Source organism: Podarcis liolepis (assembly GCF_965112155.1).
Source record: "Podarcis liolepis genome assembly, chromosome: 17".
NCBI classification, from domain to species: Eukaryota; Metazoa; Chordata; class Lepidosauria; order Squamata; family Lacertidae; genus Podarcis; species Podarcis liolepis.
The window spans coordinates 29,640,072-29,659,564 of NC_139571.1; the positions used below are offsets into that span (position 1 = coordinate 29,640,072).

At 44.2% G+C, this 19,493-nt stretch overlaps 1 protein-coding gene across 1 annotated transcript in view; it reads right to left on the reverse strand.

The window, feature by feature from the left end:
* Positions 1 to 19,493, reverse strand: part of GRIN3A (glutamate ionotropic receptor NMDA type subunit 3A) — a 104,965-nt gene that overhangs the window by 36,737 nt on the left and 48,735 nt on the right. The window contains exons 2-3 of the mRNA XM_083481386.1: positions 12,046 to 12,650; positions 8,143 to 9,190 (exon numbers count right to left, since the gene is read on the reverse strand). Coding sequence (XP_083337512.1) covers positions 8,143 to 9,190; positions 12,046 to 12,650 — 1,653 coding nt within the window. The remainder of the gene's footprint in view (positions 1 to 8,142; positions 9,191 to 12,045; positions 12,651 to 19,493) is intronic.

Sequence of the window (19,493 nt, forward strand, 5' to 3'; positions counted from 1 at the left end):
CAACAACAAATTGTCGCTTTTTTGTGTTGAATATATGCTATATGGTAATTTATGGACCTAATAGGTATCTAAAGCCATTTGCACATGCAGAATGTAGGCACCTTATATATATAGAAATGAGCAAACCCGTGATATTCTAGGGAGCAGGCTAGCAGGTGGGGCCCATTACTTACATCATAGGAGCCTACACAACACAAAACACTGTTGCTGTATGTAAGATTTATTTTATTTGTTTTTCATCTTATATTTTGGAAATGTACATCCAGGTTCCCCCCCCTTTTTTTGGCCCCTCCCCAAGAGAGTGGGGCCCTAAGCTATAGCTTATTTAGCTTATACATAAATCTGGCATTGTTCCGGCCCAATCACCTTCTCAATCTGGCCTGCAGATGGTCCGGGAATCAGTGTGTTTTTACATGAGTAGAATGTGTGCTTTTATTTAAAATGCATCTCTGGGTTATTTGTGGGGCATAGGAATCTGTTCATTTCCCCCACAAAAATATAGTCCGTCCCCCCATAAGGTCTGAGGGGCAGTGGACTGGCCCCCTGCTGAAAAAGTCTGCTGACCCCTGGTGTAGCTGGTCCTCGACTCAGTGCAAGGCAGCTTACAATGTTCCCTGTGGATGGTGCTGCTGTCCTTAAGCAGCAGGTCCCGAAGTCGCTGTAGGATTTGTTGATCCAAAGAGCTCCCAGTGCCCTCCTAATCCTTCTTGACAGTTCCTGAATGTACATCATCATCAGCTGTCAGATTACATATCTACATAGAGAATGGCAGGAGATGACAAAGAGCAATTTCACTTCTAATATTTTAGGGCCAAATTAGACAAAGGGTGAAAATGCATGTATAGTGGTACCTTGGGTTAAGTACTTACGGTAATTCGTTCCGGAGGTCCGTTCTTAACCTGAAACTGTTCTCTCTTTTTTTGAATTTTTTTATTAGGAATTTAAACAGAACATATCATCTTAAAACATATCATCCTTAACTCCCCCCCATTTCCCCCCTCCCTCCCATAAAACAACCCACCCTCCCTGCCCCCCCGACTTCTCTCAGTTCTAATGTCTGGTTTCTCCAACAAACTTTTTATTGATAATAACCAATTAGACAAATTAAGGATTTATACAATTTTGTAACATGCAGAGAATAACCTGAAACTGTCCTTAACCTGAAGCACCACTTTAGCTAATGGGGCCTCCCACTGCTGCCGTGCTGTCGCCGCCCAATTTCTGTTCTCATCCTGAAGCAAAGTTCTTAACCCAAGGTAATATTTCTGGGTTAGCAGAGTCTGTAACCTGAAGCGCCTGTAACCTGAGGTACCATTGTAGCAGGGGTATGTGTTAGATGCTATTTATTGAAGGGTTTCTTTTTGGGGTGGGGTGGTAGAATAGCTAACGATCAGATTGGTGGAGGAGGATTTAGCCCTGTCCTCCCTTGCTGCAGTTGGTTAGAGCTTGGTGCTGATGATGCCAAGGTTGCATGTTCGATCCCCATACTGGGCAGCTGCATATTCTTGCATCGCAAGGGGTTGGACTAGATGATCCTCGGGGTCCCTTCCGATTCTATAATTCTATGAAACTGCTTGTTTGCATAGGGAGCAAATCCCCCACTAGGGCCAATGACGGATTTCCCCGAAAGCAAATCCCAGCTTGAGAGGCGGAATTTTCTTCAGGAGCAGAGTTAGAGTTAAGTCCCCGCCCCCCACCTCTCTAGGAACTCCATCATTATCAGCTACCACCCTTGCAATTATGCCATTTGCATTAAAAATATAAAATAAAAAACTGTATGTGATTTGACCCACAGAAAAATCTGTTTTTGGATCCTGTTCTAGCATACCAAGAATACACAGTGTTTCGTATGAGTTATATACCAGTGATTTCTTCACTGAAAATTAAGTGCTCTGCCTGTAGCCATCACTGACCTTAGACAGTGGAAGTCGCTATGCTTGACATACTGGTCTTGCAGTAGTGGGATTTGCAACTGGCTCATCTGATGCAAAAGATCTAACCTGATTAAAGTAGGACTCTGTTATTGCCGTTTTGCAATGCTGGCAATTTGCTGCTAATGTAATAAGGTTTTTGATTCTGGAAGCAGTTACCTATCTTCTAAAAACCCCCACACCAAACCCCCCAACTCCCTTTCAAAACAACAGTGACGGCTAATGGGTCTTATTTGGTGCTCCTTCCCTTTTTAATTCTTCAGAGTGCAAACGTAAAGCCCATTTACCATGCTTCAGTGCTTTTGATCTTTATCTGAATTTAGATTGCTTTTTTTTGCTGCTACTGTTCTAGTTCACACACAGTTTAATTGCCAGGAGATTCCATTTTTAGAAACACATAGAGAAGGGTGGGAGAAATGTCAGGGTGGTAGGCTGGTGACTGCCTGATCCCAATCTACATCTGGAAGCCCTCCCACACTGGTTCCCCAAGGTGTGTGACCTATGCTGGAACAGATGTGAGGAACCATTGATCCTCCATATGCTGCCGAACTACAACTCCCATCAGCCCCAGCAATCATGGCCAATGGCCAGGGATGGTGGGAGTTGGAGTTCAGCAACATCTGGAAGCCCACCAATTTCTCACTCTTGTTCTCTGACTTGATCCATTGAAATGAATGGCAATGACTAACTTAGGTCTGTTCATTTCATTGGGTTTTAGTCTGGGGAAAAGCTAATAGAATACAACCCTTTCTATCGCTTTCTCTTATAATCTGTCCCTCACTATCTTGAAAAGATGAAGAGACATCATAAAATACAAACACTATATTATAAAATATAGTACGTAGCCAATCATGTACTGAATTTCATGCACTCCTGATTGTTCATTATATTCAAATGTTTCTTTTAAATTATCACCACCATCATCATTAGTCTTCTGAGTTTAAGAGCCCAGAATCAGGGCAGACTTGGGTGATACCAGTGAGGACAAAAAATTGGCACCCCCTAAATATTTCCTATTTTTATGCTCTTCTCCCTTTTGCCTTCCATTCTGCACATTTGATCAAGTGCACTACGTCACAGTTGTGGCCACTCAATTTCCTCTCTGACTTGGGTCTAACTTTGAGTAAGGTAAAGGTAAAGGGACGCCTGACCGTTAGGTCCAGTCATGGACGACTCTGGGGTTGTGGTGCTCATCTCGCTTTACTGGCTGAGGGATTTGGCGTACAGCTTCCGGGTCATGTGGCCAGCATGACTAAGCCACTTCTGGCGAACCAGAGGAGCGCACGGAAATGTTGTTTACCTTCCCGCTGGAGCGGTACCTATTTATCTACTTGCACTTCATGCTTTTGAACTGCTAGGTTGGCAGGAGCAGGGACCGAGCAATGAGAGCTGACCCATCACGGGGATTCAAACTGCCGACCTTCTGATCAGCAAGCCCTAGGCTCTGTGGTTTCACCCACAGTGCCACCCGTGTCCCAACTTTGAGTAGGTACCCGTATAAATATAGGTATCATCATCATTATCATGCACCCCCTCGGCTCAGCTCTCTGTGTGGCGGAACCCCCCTCACTGCCGAAAATCGGGCACTGTTAGCATTGCAGGGTAGCAAATTCTCACCTCCTATGTAGCCATTGGTGTTGTTGGATGGAATGAACAAGCTTTACAAATTTTGCTTGGTCAATACTTAATGTATTGCCTGAAAACCACAGAGGAATGTATATACTGTTACTTACATGGATGAAGACCTTCATTTCCCTCCCAGAGCTACAATTCCTTAGAATGATCGAACAATCAATCCCTCTTCACAGGAAAATCTGAGAATGGTTGCTCTCTGCAGAGGAAAGGAGTTTCCTAAGAGCTCTTAGCACCCTTAACAGACTAAAGCTCCCAGGATTCTTTGGGGGCAGCCATGACGGTTTAAAGTGGTCTCATAGTGCTTTCAGTGTGTGGCCTTGGATTGAGGAGACACGGGTTCAAATCCCCACCTGCCTATGGAGCTGAACACAAGGTGTTGAGCCAGTCTCTCACCTGAAGGCTAACTTACAGGGAGGGATGTGGGTAGCGCTGTGGTCTAAACCACTGAGCCTCTTGGGCTTGATGATTGGAAGGTCGGTGGTTCAAATCCCCGCGACAGGGTGAGCTCCCGTTGCTCTGTCCCAGCTCCTGCCAACCTAGCAGTTCGAAAGCACACCAGTGCAAGTAGATAAATAGGTACCACTGTGGCGGGAAGGTAAACAGCATTTCCGTGCACTCTGGTTTCTGGTGTCCCGTTGTGCTGGAAGCAGTTTAGTCCTGCTGGCCACATGACCTGGAAAGCTGTTTCTGGAAAAACACCGGCTCCCTTGGCCTGAAAAGCGAGATGAGCACCACAACCCCATAGTCGCCTTTGACTGGACTTAACCGCCCAGGGGTCCTTTACCTTACAGGGCTATTGAAAAATGACTGTACATTGCTCTAAGCTCCTTGGAGGAAGAGGAAAGGGGTTTAATTTTTTTAAAATAAATAACATGTACTTTAAATGTCTGGCAGGGAGAAATGAACAGGAGCTTTTATCCTGCATGGAGAAGGAGGCATGAGCAAACTCCACCTGTTGATGTCTGCCTCCTTGGCACTTGATAAAGAGATGGGGGACTTGTCAAGAAAAATAGTTTCAAGCACTCTTTAAGACTCTTAGCCCCTGTGGTGGTGTGACTGATGAGTTCTTCAGCTACCATAGCATGCCTTCTTATTGTGCATTTTGATAGGGAGACAGACAGTTTTGTTTCCATCTGACCCTGCTTATTTCTTGGAGGCACCAATGTACCCTGGCAATGGCGACTTTGGATGGGAAAGTTCTTAATCTCCTTTTTTTTCCGGGGCAGAAAGTCTGTTTAATATTTCAGCGCAGACTGTCGACTCGCTTGAGAGATCGCAGGGGATTTTATTTCTGTGTCAAACCTGCCATCTGCCAGCCCCAAATCATACTTGTCTTCCACCACCTTGAAAAGGTTAGCATTTGTTAAAAGATTTTTTTTAATGCTCCCCACTAAAACCGAAAAAGGATCCAAGAGGCAATTTGAGTGGGAGGAGACCATCAAGAAGAAAGTCTTGAGAAAGGCAGTTTGATACTATTTGATCTGTTTGATTTTTTTGTCCTCATTCATACTACTGGTTTCAAAGTGAGGGCACAGTTAGAGTTTTTGTGGTGATATGCCCCACAGCTATTTTTAGATTTATTAGGTCTTTTATTGTACATGTAAGAGTCAAATTAGATGCCAGCAGCCATTTGTCTTCCCCAGTCATTATAAAATAGGGTGGAATAAGAACATAAGAAAAGTCTGCTGGATCAGTTCCAGCTTCTTGTTCTCCCATTGGAAAACAAGATGATTTCTAGATTATACTGCAACCTCTGCATGCTTAGTTGGTGGAAACCAGAAGGAGAGTCTTCTTTGTGGTGGCCCCCTTATTGCAGAACTACCTTCCTTAGGGCTCTTCCAGATACCATTTCTATTGCACATGATGGTTGGTATTGGGGTGGTGGTTACATGGTTGATATTGCTGGGTAGGGACAGTGGGAGTAGGATGTCCCTATTGTCATCAGAGAAATGTTGGGTGGTATGCAGCTTGCAGAGGAGGAAGCAGCAGGACCCAGAAGGAGAGGATGTGGGGCAGATTTGGGTGTGCTGTGGAACACACCCAGCCCACAGCCAAGCAGTCCCCCCCCCCGTTTTAACTGGACCCACAAAATAAACAGGGAGAATAAAGGAGAATAAATGTAAGGAGCGCATTTCTTCCATGTTTTCCTTTCACCTAATGAATAGATTCCACCCACTGCAGGAGCTAATTGTGCACAAAGGAGAGAGGAAGGATTTGTCATAGCCAATCAAGGAGAGGGCAATAGTCACCCAGAGGCTTTCCAGTTAATTAAACACTTCGGGGGGGGGGGGGAGGGAGAGAAAGCCAATTAATATGATAGGAACTGGTCTGGACTTCCCTTGAAAGTAGCTGCTGTTTTATCACTACATTTGCCAAGCTTCTAACCAATATTAATATCGTAAGCCATCTCACCGCTGTTCTCTTCAGCTAGAACAAAGAAACCCTGTTCTAGATTCTCGTCTGGGCTAGAAACGGAATGAAGAAAGGAGCAGTAGACATTATGGGATGACATGCACAGAAGTAATTTCAAAGTGACCTAAGAACTGAGATGGCTTTTCTCCCAAAGAAAGGTAAATGCCTGCATATTTCCAAACCGATGAGAAAAGGGCAGAGCCAACTCTTGTTAACTGCAGTATCTCAAAACTAGAGGATGCTTGAAATTCATCCATGAATTAAAGTATTACAATGGACCCTACATGGAAACTCGTGTCCTATGCATGCTCAGAAGAGCATAGTGACACACTTTCAAGTAAGTGTGTTTATTATTATTATTTATTATTTATTGAATTTATCTACTGCCCTATGCTGGGATGCGGATGGCGCTGTGGGTTAAACCACAGAGCCCAGGGCTTGCTGATCAGAAGGTCGGCGGTTTGAATCCCCACAACAGGGTGAGCTCCCATTGCTCGGTCCCTGCTCCTGCCCACCTAGCAGTTCAAAAGCATGTCAAAGTGCAAGTAGATAAATAGGTACCGCTCCGGCGGGAAGGTAAACGGCGTTTCCATGTGCTGCTCTGGTTTGCCAGAGGCGGCTTAGTCATGCTGGCCACATGACCCGGAAGCTATACACCGGCTCCCTTGGCCAATAAAGCGAGATGAGTGCCGCAACCCCAGAGTCGGCCACAACTGGACCTAATGGTCAGGGGTCCCTTTACCTTTACCTTACTGCCCTATATCTATAAGTCTCAGGACGGTTCACTGGATGTAGGATTTCACTGAACGTAAACAGAAATTTCATTTGAAACCTTCCTTCTAGAAACAAAACCCAGCCATTTTGTCGAAACATTTTCCAGCCATATTTTGAGTGCTAACCTTCGCTGTCACTTAATTTCAAAAGCAATCCTGCATTTATTTCTTTAACTCCATCCCACACATCCTCAGATCTCCCCATTCATATTCTTTTTGCACACAAGAAGATCCTTGTTGTAAGAGAGCAGAGACCCATCTAATCTAGCGGCCTGTTCTCACAGTGGCCAATCAGATGCAACAGCCAAGCGCAAGAGCCCTTTCGCCTCTCTTGTGATTCCCAACAACTGGTAGCCAGAGGCATAAACTGTCTTAAATTAAGACTTGCTAGTACAATCCACTCTGATGGAACCAGCTGGAACCAACTTGGTTCTCATTTTAAAAGCTGCTAATGCAAGAGAAGAAGAAAAAAGAAATCTAGATCTTTGCCCTCTAGCATCTGAAACCATGTTCACACATCACCTTTGTGAGGACTATCCAAAATGTCATAAAAATAACCTTTCTGTTTCTCCAGAACTCATCACCAGGCCAGATGTTAAGCAAAGTAAAGGGGTGAATGGGTAATGACTCTTAGGCTCTATACTCATGACCTCAGGTTTGAGAAATCCATGACCCCCCCCCCCATATAGGTGGACTCCAGTTCCCAGCAGCCAGCATGACCAATGGTCAAGGATGATGGGAGCTGTAGTCCAGCAGAAGTTTTCCCACTCCTCTGTTATGTGTTACGAATGGGGATGCACATTTCCACTTGTACTGCAAGGTACATAGGAATGTGTAGGGTGTTCAGGTCCTGTGTCAATTGTGGCTCATGATTATGTTCAGTCAAGGCTGCTGCTAGTGCATGTATTGCATACATAGTTTTTCATCACTTGATGACTCAACCATTGCAGTCTCACCGCTGAATGTACGAGCACTCAATTTGAAAGCAGGGCATTGGAGTTGACCTGTGGCACAAAATCTTGTCTGTGATGATTGATCCGTGATGGCTCATTCATACATAGAATCACAGAACTGTAGAGTTGGAAGGGAACCCAAGGATCATCAACCCCTTACGATGCAGGAATCTTTTGCCTAACTTGGGACTTGAATCCACAACTCTGAGATTAAGAGTCTCATGCTCTACCGCTTCTTGCTGCAGTCATCAAGTGATGAACAGTACGTATGTCTGAACCAGCCCCCTCAAAGCCCTTACAATGGGGAAACATGAAATACAGTTCTAAATTTGACACTGCGGCATAATGAAAGAATTTGCACAAACAGCGGTAGGGAAGGCTGTTCTTATAATGGAAAGAACCAAAAGCTGAAAATATAAGTAAATGGCTGGTCCTTACTTTTGGATCATGGATTCCAGACAGTTCTTCATAGATTTTCTCTCCCACCATGACAGCAGCCAGATTAGCTGTGTACGTAGACAGACAAAATAAACAAAAAATGGCCCAGAGGTTCATGAGAAACCTTCCAGTCCAGCACTTGGGGGGTTTGATGGCAGCTGTTCTACCAAACAAGATGGCGTAACAGACGTTCAAGGCAGAGGAGAAGGAGAAAACTTTATCCCTGTTTCTTCCCTTGGGGGTCATCCCAAAGGGGCTTTTCCATTCATACAGGGTGAGGAAGATTGCAGTGATGTGCAGCGCCACAAAAATCCCCAACCACATGGTCCAGTGGAGCGGCCACATAAAAGCTCCAATAGGAGCCGCGGTGTCTTTGGTTCTCACCAGAATGCCCAAGCTGGTGGAAAAGAATGGGCTGGTGAAATCGATCACTTGACTACGGGCTGTGTTGATGCTGAACGATGTCACAGCCATGTGGGCGGTCCCAGCCAGGAGGTCGCCTACAAGCCCTGTCCATTGACCGTTCTTCAGAGCCCCATATTTCCCGTCGCCAACAATGTACAGGTCGAAATCGAAGTTCATATCCTCCGCTAATTTTTCCAGCAAATCTATAGTGTAGCCATAGCAGCATTTCTTCAGCTCTGTGGGCACCGTGTCGTTGCCCCCTTGGAGGCTTTCGAAGAGGGCATCCAGCACCGCTGAATCATTGGTCAAGGGGTCCAAGCAGAGCTGTCCCGCTGGGCACAGTCCTTCATCATCCACAGCCCTTGTGAACACGAAGGGATGCTCAATGAGGGTCACCACCCTCAGGTGCAGCCGGGTGGGATGCTGGTTGTGATTCTTGTGCCTCTGGGCCTGCTCTGGCCAGATCCCGTAATCCATTATGATCTTTCCTTCTTGCCAGCTCCCCAAACGGGTCCACATTGGGTTCCCTACTGGATCGTGCTGCAGATTCCAAATGAAGAAGTTGTTTTCCGAACTGATGATGGAGGAGCCTTTCACTTTAATGTGGCCGCTGAGCCCATGAAAAGTGGTATTGGCTAAAAACCTATGGGACAAATGCAAGATGTTACAAAGAGAGAATCAAGACAACAGATCTCCTACAGCAGAAATTTGCTTTGCCCTCTCCTTCCTATGCTTTTTCTTCAAAAGAGCCTAAAACTTTAATCCAAATGCTATCTACTCAGAAGTATGCCCCCCTGAATGCCGTGGTAAATGGGATTAGGACTGAAGTTTAAGGCCAAATTCAGATTTTTCTCTGGGATGATCCTTTTCCCATGATGGAAGAGTGGAGATGCTGTATTTGTGGTTTTCAGACTCAGAAAAAGAAGGCGAGACGTCAGGATTATTTAATCATGGGAGCATCTGTGTGGAACACCTGCATCTTATATTACATTATGGATCTGATAGAATATTGAGGGCATATCTGCACACCCAGCGGTGGAGGAAGCTTCTCTGGCACCTGGGGCGGCATGTCCAGGGGCGGGGTGAACCGCTCATGGAGAGGGGGACGGGGACGGGGACGGGGCACGCGGCACCCATTTCTGCCCCCTGGTTTGTTTGCTTGCCTGCCTCCTCCAGCTGGGAGTGCCTGCCTCCTTCCCATCCTCTCCCCTGCCTGCTTCCTCCAGCCAGGAGTATGGGGCAAAGGTGCACCACCCACCTGCGACTCTCCCCCGACCCCCGGGTTGTCAAAACGAAGGGGGAAGGGCACAGGCAAAGTGGTGCAGCCCCCCCTTCCCCTGAAGGCTCAGGACATTTTAGGTGGACACTTATTTTTTTTAAAAAAAGCTTAGTTGTGTGCCTAAAATGTAATGTGTGCAGTCAGTAGCTCATAAACACAAAGGCACTACATTTTGGTTCTTTTCATGAAATTTCGAAACACTGGTGCTTCTCTCCCAAAGAGTCACAGTAGTCAACATTCGCTGATGGGTTAATTCAATTATTCTGCATTCATTAGTCTGATGACTTGGTCATTCTGTCTTTATCTCACAAAGTTTAGTACAGAATGAGAAAATGAGTATAGGCAGCAAGTCAAATCACACAGTGCTTTAATTATCTAAATAGCATAGTTAAAACACCATAATTTACAGATGAGATGGGCCTTTCAAGTCCTAATGCTTTTTACCCTGTTACAAGGGTGATCAGCAGAAATTCTCTCATCACGAAGCCTCTAACGCATGTGATCCACTGCAAAAGCACAGCTGCAAACTTATAAGAGAACTGTTGAGAGACCCCAGTTTTTGAACCACAGAGTTCTCCTGTACTAGCAGACAGTGTGGGTTCCATCTGCAAAGTAGAATGCAATAGCTTTTAAAAAGAATTAGCCTTTAGAAACTTATAATGACCATAAATTCCATAAACAAGGAATAATACAATCATAAAATAGGAGAGTTGGAAGGGACCCCAAGGGTTATCTAGTCCAACCCTCTCCAATACAGGAATAAGAATACTGTCATAAATCAGGGATGGGGAATCCTTGGCCCTCCACATGTTTGGCCACCCAGTTTCCTGTTTCCCTGGCCATTGGTCATGTTAGCCAGGGCTGATGGGACCTGAAGTCCAATAACTTCTGGGGGCAGGGTACAGGCTTCCTACTGCTGTCCTAAAGTTAACCCAAATCCTCTATCATTACTGTTCTCCAGTCTTCCTGAAAAAACCAGCAACTCAATTTAGCTCCTATGACTGAACATACCAAGGTGATTAATCATAGGAGGTAAATGGAGTCCCCCCCCCCAACTCTTCCAGGATGACTTAATAAGCCCAACAAAAGTGACTGTGCTTTTCAAAATATCCCCGGGTCAAAGGGGAGGTCAGGTTGAAACACTACTATTTTGAGGGTCATCACCTGCCACCATATTTTTTTCAAACCATTACAAATTCTATTCTAAAAGCAAGCTGTACACTTTTAAATGGAAGCTGTCACATCACAGAATTTAAAAGTCAACTTAAAAAAAATAATCTTAGGTGGGGCAAATCATCTGGATAAATCCTTAGATATCATAGTGTCATAGTCAAATGGCTTAATTGCCGCAGCAACATCATGGTCCAAAAGCCTTGTTTGTATTTGAGAAAGCCAGACTTGTGAGAGCGGAGATGTTTTGTTACTTTATATACCCATTTGGAAAGCTTCTCTATAATAGGTGAGAATAGGCTAGCTCTTGGTTCTGTATGGCCACTTAGTCCTGTGATCACTGGAAATGGCCATAATGTGTTGACATTCCCTTGACGCCATCATAGTTGGGTCATGCTAGCTGTCACGTTATTTCTGCTCCTGGTAAGGAGAGTTCTCACATCAGCACTGGCATTTCTGGAAAGGAAGTGATGATGTGATGGCCATAGTCATTTCCACCAGACTCTCCACGGTGTCATTATTGTGTGTTCTGTCTAGTACTCCACTGAGGTCAACATGAAAATCCAGGTAAAATTATTATACAGTCAATCATAAAAAGAATAGCCTACAGAGCACATGAAATAAAAAAAGAAGCTGTTTCACTGGAAATAAGGGCTAGATTGAATGGTTGGCAGAAGACCCAGGACTCCACCGAAAAGCTGCAAAGTGAGTGAGGACACAAGTTATAGTGGAGAAGTTGCAGTTGGGTTAACAGTGCTTTAACTCCCTCTCCCCGTTACTTTCCTCCTACACCCCAGCTCAGGTTCCCAGGCCCAAGTTTCCTGAGGCTGAGAGAAAACTAGCTGGAGAAGTAGAGCTCCAGGGAAAAACAGGAGGCAGGGTCAGGGTTAAGCACCTCATCCTTCCACTCTTGCTTCTGTTCTCTAAGTCCCACCCTACTCAGTACCATCTGGACCTTTAGGCAAGTCCTGACTGAACCCTTAAATATGGAGTGTCAGCATCACACATTCACAGTGCTTGCAAGGAAATTAATTGAGAGATAATCTTACTTTGATAAATACTGGCCCGAAGTGAGATTTTTTCTCTCCGTGTTCAAGCAATTGGTTGTACTTGGAATAAGCGCCAGTTCTGGTTGGATCATTGTAGCGGAAGCAACAGCTCTAGCTACAAGCTCCATTGCATCCTGTATGTAGTCTTCAAAAAAAGACTGTGTTGTTTTCCCGTGAGCTATGAGACCCAACGGCAAGCCTTCTGTCCTCAGCTCTTCCACGTTGTGCGAATCTCCAAGAATCCAGTGGAGATCAGGAGGCATCACCCCAAATTGGGTGGTAATTTCAAAAATCCTCCTTGTGCTTTCCATGTCGCAGCCAAACATCACCACCGTTGACGTTGTGTCCTTGATGTTCTCCAGATGAACTTGCAAGTAAGTCAAGAGGTTGCTGGTTGACGTGAGGTTCCCTGTGATATTTATAATGGATCCCAAATGAAACTTGGAACTCTGCTGTGTGAGGAAGAGAAAATCTGTGATGTTCCACTCTTCCTGGCACACCATCAAGCTAAAGTTATACCAGTTGTTCAAGGCCAAGATGGAGAAAGTGACATCAGCGTCAAAACTTAATGAGCGTTCTAAGCTCAACTGCAGGTGAAGGGGATTCTGTAAAATAAGAAAAATATTGGTTAGGGAAAGCCTTGACCACAAATATATTATACTTGGAAGGGGATCTTTTGTGGGGTGGGGAAGCAAATGTATGCAAAACTCTGTTGCTTGAATAAAGCCATAAATCATAGAATCCTTTAAAAGTATCTAATTCACCTTGGTGTTTCAATTTTTATTGACCTTGTAGCATATGTTCAATTTACATCTGCAATCAAGTATCCTGTTCCTGGCTGCTGTTTGAAATAGCTCATCCCCTAAGAAAACTCCCACAGAATGAAAATCCATCCTACATATGCTTGCTTGGCTCTGGAGTCCTAGCTTCCAAAATGGGGCAAACCTATCTTCCCATGTTTTGACTCTTCATTAAAACATTCCATGTCCAGCCTTTCCTAGCTTTTCAGGAAGTCTCACAGGCTACGTGCCAATCAAATTCAACTTTTCTATCTAGCTTAACTATTTTGGGGTACTCTTCATATTTCTCATTTTGAGGGAGAGATGCAGAAATGGCCTATTTTCAGATTTATTTTTTAAAAAGCACACAATTAGGGTGCACCAAATTCAAGGCTTTATATGGTGTGGAGGCATCCAAATAATTTTGGTCAAGGTTAGTGAGTGACTACCAAGCATCATTATATATATGCCATTTTGTAAAAGGTAAAAGTAAAGGACCCCTGGATGGTTGAGTCCAGTCAAAGGTGACTATGGGGTTGTGGCATTCACCTCGCTTTCAGGCCAAGGGAGCCAGTGTTTGTCCACAGACAGCTTTCCATGTCATGTGGCCAGCATGACTAAACAGCTTCTGGTGCAACAGGACACCGTGATGGAAACCAGAGTGCATGGAAACACCATTTACCTTCCCGCCACAGTGGTACCTATTTATCTACTTGTACTTCATGTTTTCGAACAGCTAGGTTGGCAGGTGCTGGAGCAGAGCAACAGGAGCTCACCCTGTCATGGGGATTCCAACTGCCGACCTTCTGATTCCCAAGCCCAAGAGGCTCAGTGGTTTAGACTACAGTGCCACCCACATCCCTATGCCATTTTGTATAACATGTTGATCACTAGAATCATGCAGCTTGGAAGCATCAAAAGGCTACTGAATGTAACCTCCCATTTGAGTGCAAGACCAGCCACACACTAAGCTCCAAATACTAAGAGGTGCAGCCTAGGCTACAAGGTTTTACAAGTCAAAGTGAGTAAAAGCAAGACATACCCCATACATTTTGTTTTGCCCAGTGCTTGTGGCCTTTACATTTTCAAAACACCAGAGACAGGTATACGGATTTGCAGTGTGGAAATCACATAAGAAAGCTTATTAACATGGGAAATGTTTGCAGCATGTTAATCCACAGCGAGATGAATATGCAGTAGCAAGAACAGATTTGTAATGAGCCAATGATGTAATTCCCAAAAGTGTGATAAGAAAAGCTCCAGTTCAGGATATTCAGTCTCCCCCCTCCCCTACTTCTCCTTTAAGTATCCAAAACCTCTTTTGCAAACCAGCTAATTAAATGGATAAGAGCAACACAATCAATATGCATCTTGTAATAGCAATAATTTACTTGGACTGTAGAATGAATAAAATGTGCTGATGGCTTGGAATTGCACAAACCCAGCAGCCACTGAAGAGGGCATGGTATACTCTCCAATGGTACTATTTCATAAATAGTCCAGGAATGTTTTCTCTCTATGCATAAAATGGGTGGTGTGCACACGGGTTAATACTTAATTCTACTTAGGCTCCACACCAGAGTTTATTATTGATGCTGCTCAGGAATGGAAGTTTTGTGCAGCATCCACACACTATCATCGTCTTCAAAACCTCATTCCATATTATTTTTACAGTTTAATCTGGATTTACCATAGAAAACCCAGCACGTAAATAAAAATGCAGAAACAGTAAATGCAGATTGAAACGGGGGAGGTGGCAGGAGGAGAAATATGGGATAACATTTTGAAGAACACAATATCACATGGTTCCTGCAAAAATCTCACAAGCATCAACAGTGCCAAGTCCACAATAAACCACAGTTTGGAAGTGCCTTTAGCAATCTAGAATATAGCTTCAAAACTGTTACAAAACAACAAACATGCAAACATCCCATTACATATGAGCAATGGGCTTCAGTCTTACAAATTTTGCTCTCGCTGATCCCAGGGTGAGATTTTAAACATCTTTACTGAAATGTAGATTCTCTGCTAAAATCACGAACGGCACCTCTCTCCTTCCGCTATGTCTCTGTGTTGTAAGCATCCTCATTTACATATATACAAACAGGCAGGTACTCAGGTCTTAGTTCTCCTGCTGAGTGACAGACCTAAAACTTTTGATGCACTCACAAGATTTTGTTACAGGTAGGTAGCCGTGTTGGTCTGCCATAGTCAAAATAAAAAAATTCCTTCCAGTAGCACCTTAAAGACCAACTAAGTTAGTTCTTGGTATGAGCTTTCGTGTGCATGCAGGTATCTGAAGAAGTGTGCATGCACACGAAAGCTCATACCAAGAACTAACTTAGTTGGTCTTTAAGGTGCTACTGGAAGGAATTTTTTTATTTTCACAAGATTTTGTCACAAGTCACCTTACCACACCCAGTGGGAAGTTACTAGCTCTGTCCCTATACGCAAAACACACACACACACAAATCAACGCTTATAATACACTTAAACACAGCATTGTTATGTACATGAAATTTATAACTTCAGCACTGGGGACATGGCCCAGATGCATCAGATGATCTCTAAATTCGCCTCACTGTGCTGTGATGCTAAGCCTGGGTCCTATATAGAGATCTAGAAAGGCTGTATGCCAGTTTAAGATAAGGGACCATTGCAGGCAGGAAGTGAGAACCACAAGAGGAAGGAACAGCAAGCTGCAACTAGGATAGGTGAGTGTACAGTGGTACCTCGGGTTAAGAACTTAATTCGTTCTGGAGGTCCATTCTTAACCTGAAACTGTTCTTAACCTGAAGCGCCACTTTAGCTAATGGGGCCTCCCGCTGCCGCCGCATGATTTCTGTTCTCATCCTGACGTAAAGTTCTTAATTCGAGGTACTACTTCTGGGTTAGCAGAGTCTGTAACCTGAAGCGTATGTAACCTGAGGTACCACTGTATATGTTTGTTCAAAGTGGTATCTCAGTGCTTGAAAGGTATGGTGTGAATGTGGCCTAGGACTGAGGAGACGTGGGTTTGAATCCCACTTGGTCATGAAGCTGTCTACATGATGTTGGGCCATTCTCTTGGCTGAAGCTCCGTTAGAGGGCTATCATGCGAGAGAGAAATGGCCATTGTACATTGCTCTGAGCTCATTTTTTTAAAAAAAGATATTTATTGAGAAAATTTTTTGAATATAAGAAAAAAATAAAAAATAAACATACAAAATAATAAGCAGTTAAAAACACACATTAATTTTAATTTTCAATAACATAACTTCCATACCCTTATTTCCTCCGACCTCCTCATACTTCCCTACTTTGTATGCCATTTCAGTTTGTTAGTTCAGCAAATCCTTACCATTAAACTTTTACCCATTTATAATCCTTTTTTCATATCTCCTAAAGCATTACAGCTGGAAACCGCTTAGTTTCTATCCAACATCTTTCTAACATTCATTAATTTTACAATATTTCTTTAAGTAGTCTTTAAATTTATTCCAGTCTTCTTTCACCGACTCTTCTCCCTGGTCTCGGATTCTGCCAGTCATCTCAGCCAATTCCATGTAGTCGATCACCTTCCATTGCTCTGAGCTCATTGGGGGTTTCTTTTTGTTTTGTCCCCCCCTGGCATTAGCTGAATCATATGAAGATGATCCCATTTAGTTGTCTTAGTCACAAAATGCATATTGGAGCACAGTTCCAATATTCCGTTTATGTGCTTGGGGATCTGGCTCAGGAAATATAAGCCTGCTGCAACTGCAGTTTTGGCCAACAAGTCTCTGGAGTTCTTCCACTTATATTAATAGGCGTTGGATCAAACTCATTACTCTGATTTACTGATCATGTTAAGCCTGCGTGATGTATAGTGCTATTTCGTTTCTTAGATGGGAGTACTTCTAGAACTTATTTGTTCCTTTTTTTGATGGCTTCTGGTTTCTCTACACCACTGTAGTAAGAGCTGTTATTTCATTTAACATGCAAAGGCTTGTAGCTGTGCCTTGACCTCCTTGTGCAGGAATGAATCCCACAATTACCGTATTTTTCGCACCATAGGGCGCACCGGACCATAGGGCGCACCCAGTTTTTTGGGGGGGAAATAAAGGGAAAAAAATTATTTCCCCCCCCCAGGCGCGGGGCTGGGGCGGGGGAAGCTCGAGCTTCCCCCGACCCCAGCCCCCAAACAGGCAGCTCTCTGCAAGCCGCGGGAGCGCTCCTGCTGCTTGCGGAGAGGTTTGTGAAGCCTGGAGAGCGTGAGGGGTTGGTGCGCACCGACCCCTCTCGCTCTCCAGGCTTCAGTGAAAGCCTGCATTCGCACCATAGGATGCACACACATTTCCCCTTCATTTTTGGAGGGGAAAAAGTGCGTCCTATGGTGCGAAAAATACGGTATATTGTCTTCACGTGATGCAGCATGAGCTATCTTCAGTTGTAAAACTTAATTATTTTTATGCCTTTAAGCTGCTGTAATCTCTCCCGGGTGGGCAAGGAATTGAACAACAGCAAATTCTTTTCTGACCCACTATTTAATTCAGAAGGAGCCATGTTGAAATTGCCCAAACTATTTGATCAAAACCACCCACATTTGGGTGGCCTCTCTCATTTGGAAAAAAGATTTCTCCCCAGGAATGTGTGAAATTTTCTGCCTTATTTAGACAAAAATTTCCACTGTCCCTCCCTCTGTACCCTTCATAGTGTTCAATATTCATGTGGCATGGCTCAGATACCTTCAAGTGTGAAGGTGTGGTCAGCCCTGAGTGATTGGGGGGGGGGGGATTCCCGGCTGTGTCACTGCTCAGGCAACCAAGCCGATTGCTCTGGGGGTGTGGCCTGCTTGATTTAAGCAGGACGCAGCAGGAATCTCACCCCTTTTCATCCTTCCAGCTGCTCTGGCTTGGCAGTTAGGAATTGGAGTATTGCTGGACAAGAGAGGAGGGGAGGTAGCGCCATCACCTCCCCTGCACATTGAAGGGTATTCCGTTAAAGGATTCTGGGGGTTGGCCCTGTCCGAAGCCTGGGGAGGCTAGTGCCTAAGTCACGACCCCTATCGGTGGCCCCGGGGGAGCTCCTACTGGTGGTTAACCCTTCCTGGACTCTGTGCAGATGGGCAGGAGTCAGATATAGTCGGTTAGGTCCAATGCCTAAGCCAATACCGCTTACAATCTGTAATCAATAAAGTTGTGGCCCTTTTTAAGCCCAGTAAACTAAAATACTGTTGTCAAGTGTCTTATTCAACCTCGTGGGGGGTGGTTTGGGACCTTGCCACGCAACTCCTGCTGACAGACACGCACTACTGTATCTCTAAAAATAAGAAAGCAGCAATGAAACTCTTTGCCTAAGGGATCATGGCCCAATGCAGACAAATGTATGGATGAACAGCAGCAAGGAGGGGAAGAATGGTTCAGCGAGATCCATTCCCAGCTGCCTATTTTTGGAGCTACTCCATACATGCACCCGTATGGAAGCTGAATATGGAACTCTGTTTCTCTGTGTATTTAGCAAGCTAGATTTCAGAATCAACTCCTGAAATGTTCATGAAGGGAGCTTCAGAAATGGAAGCTAATTTAGACAGTCTTAAAGATCCCTTGCTCCTTGCAGCAAAAGCAACTTGGCAACCAGCCAAGCATCACAAATGTGCAGACCTCCAACTATTGATTTTAAAAAAGCAGCAAAATGTTAATCACCCTCTCTTTTGATTAATTTAAAGGTTCTCTGAATTTTGTCTTTGGACCAGATTGTGGACCACGGCTCGCAGGGTTGCTGAGCATTTTGAAAGGCTGCACACCAGCACCCCAACTTAGCGCATATGAATATTTCAAGCTTTTGTACAAGGTCAGAGAGGCTCTAAACAAAAAGCAAAAAAAGCAAAATTATGAAAAGTCAGCCATTTTAGGAGAGAATGATCTATTATTTATTCACGTTTCTGGTTACAAATGAGGATAAATACTGTGGCTCCAGAAACTTGCAAGTGTTCTCCATTAAAGGGCATTTAAAGGGAGCAGAAAAATTGGAATCTAGTACAGGCTATTTTAAGTTATGAAAATTAGATCAATGAACAGTGGTGGCTCCATCGAAGCATGGCATGATGTTGAAGCTAAATGGGAATACTATACAAAGGGGCTTTGAAATTATTTATACTGCAGCCTGTTTTCTACTGCCTGTGTTTCTGAATCCACACTACAGAATACAGATCCTCAGCAGACATGATGCCTAACTATAGCTTGTTTTCCTTACCAACCACCATTAAGCCTAGTATCCAAATACCTAAAGCACAATTAATGACTGATCAGCAGCCACAAAACAGGATTTAATACGATAGTATGAAATGGTTCCTGCTAACCCTGGCTAAACTGTACAGCTGTACCAAGCAAAACATAATTAAAGCATCTTTCTACTTGGATACTGGAAGACACATCAGATTAAAAGTGTGGATCATCAAATATTGCAATCTATCAATATCATGGTCAGTAAATAAGCTGCCAGGCAGGTCTCACCTGTGTACAAACATAATCATGGGTCCATGGTATGCTTAGGATTTTAACCAGGCCAAAGGCAACAAACTATGGTTACAATTAACCACAGAGCCTAGGGCTTGCTGATCAGAAGGTCGGCAGTTCGAATCCCCGCGACGGGGTGAGCTCCTGTTGCTGGGTCCCTGCTCCTGCCAACTTAGCAGTTCGAAAGCACACC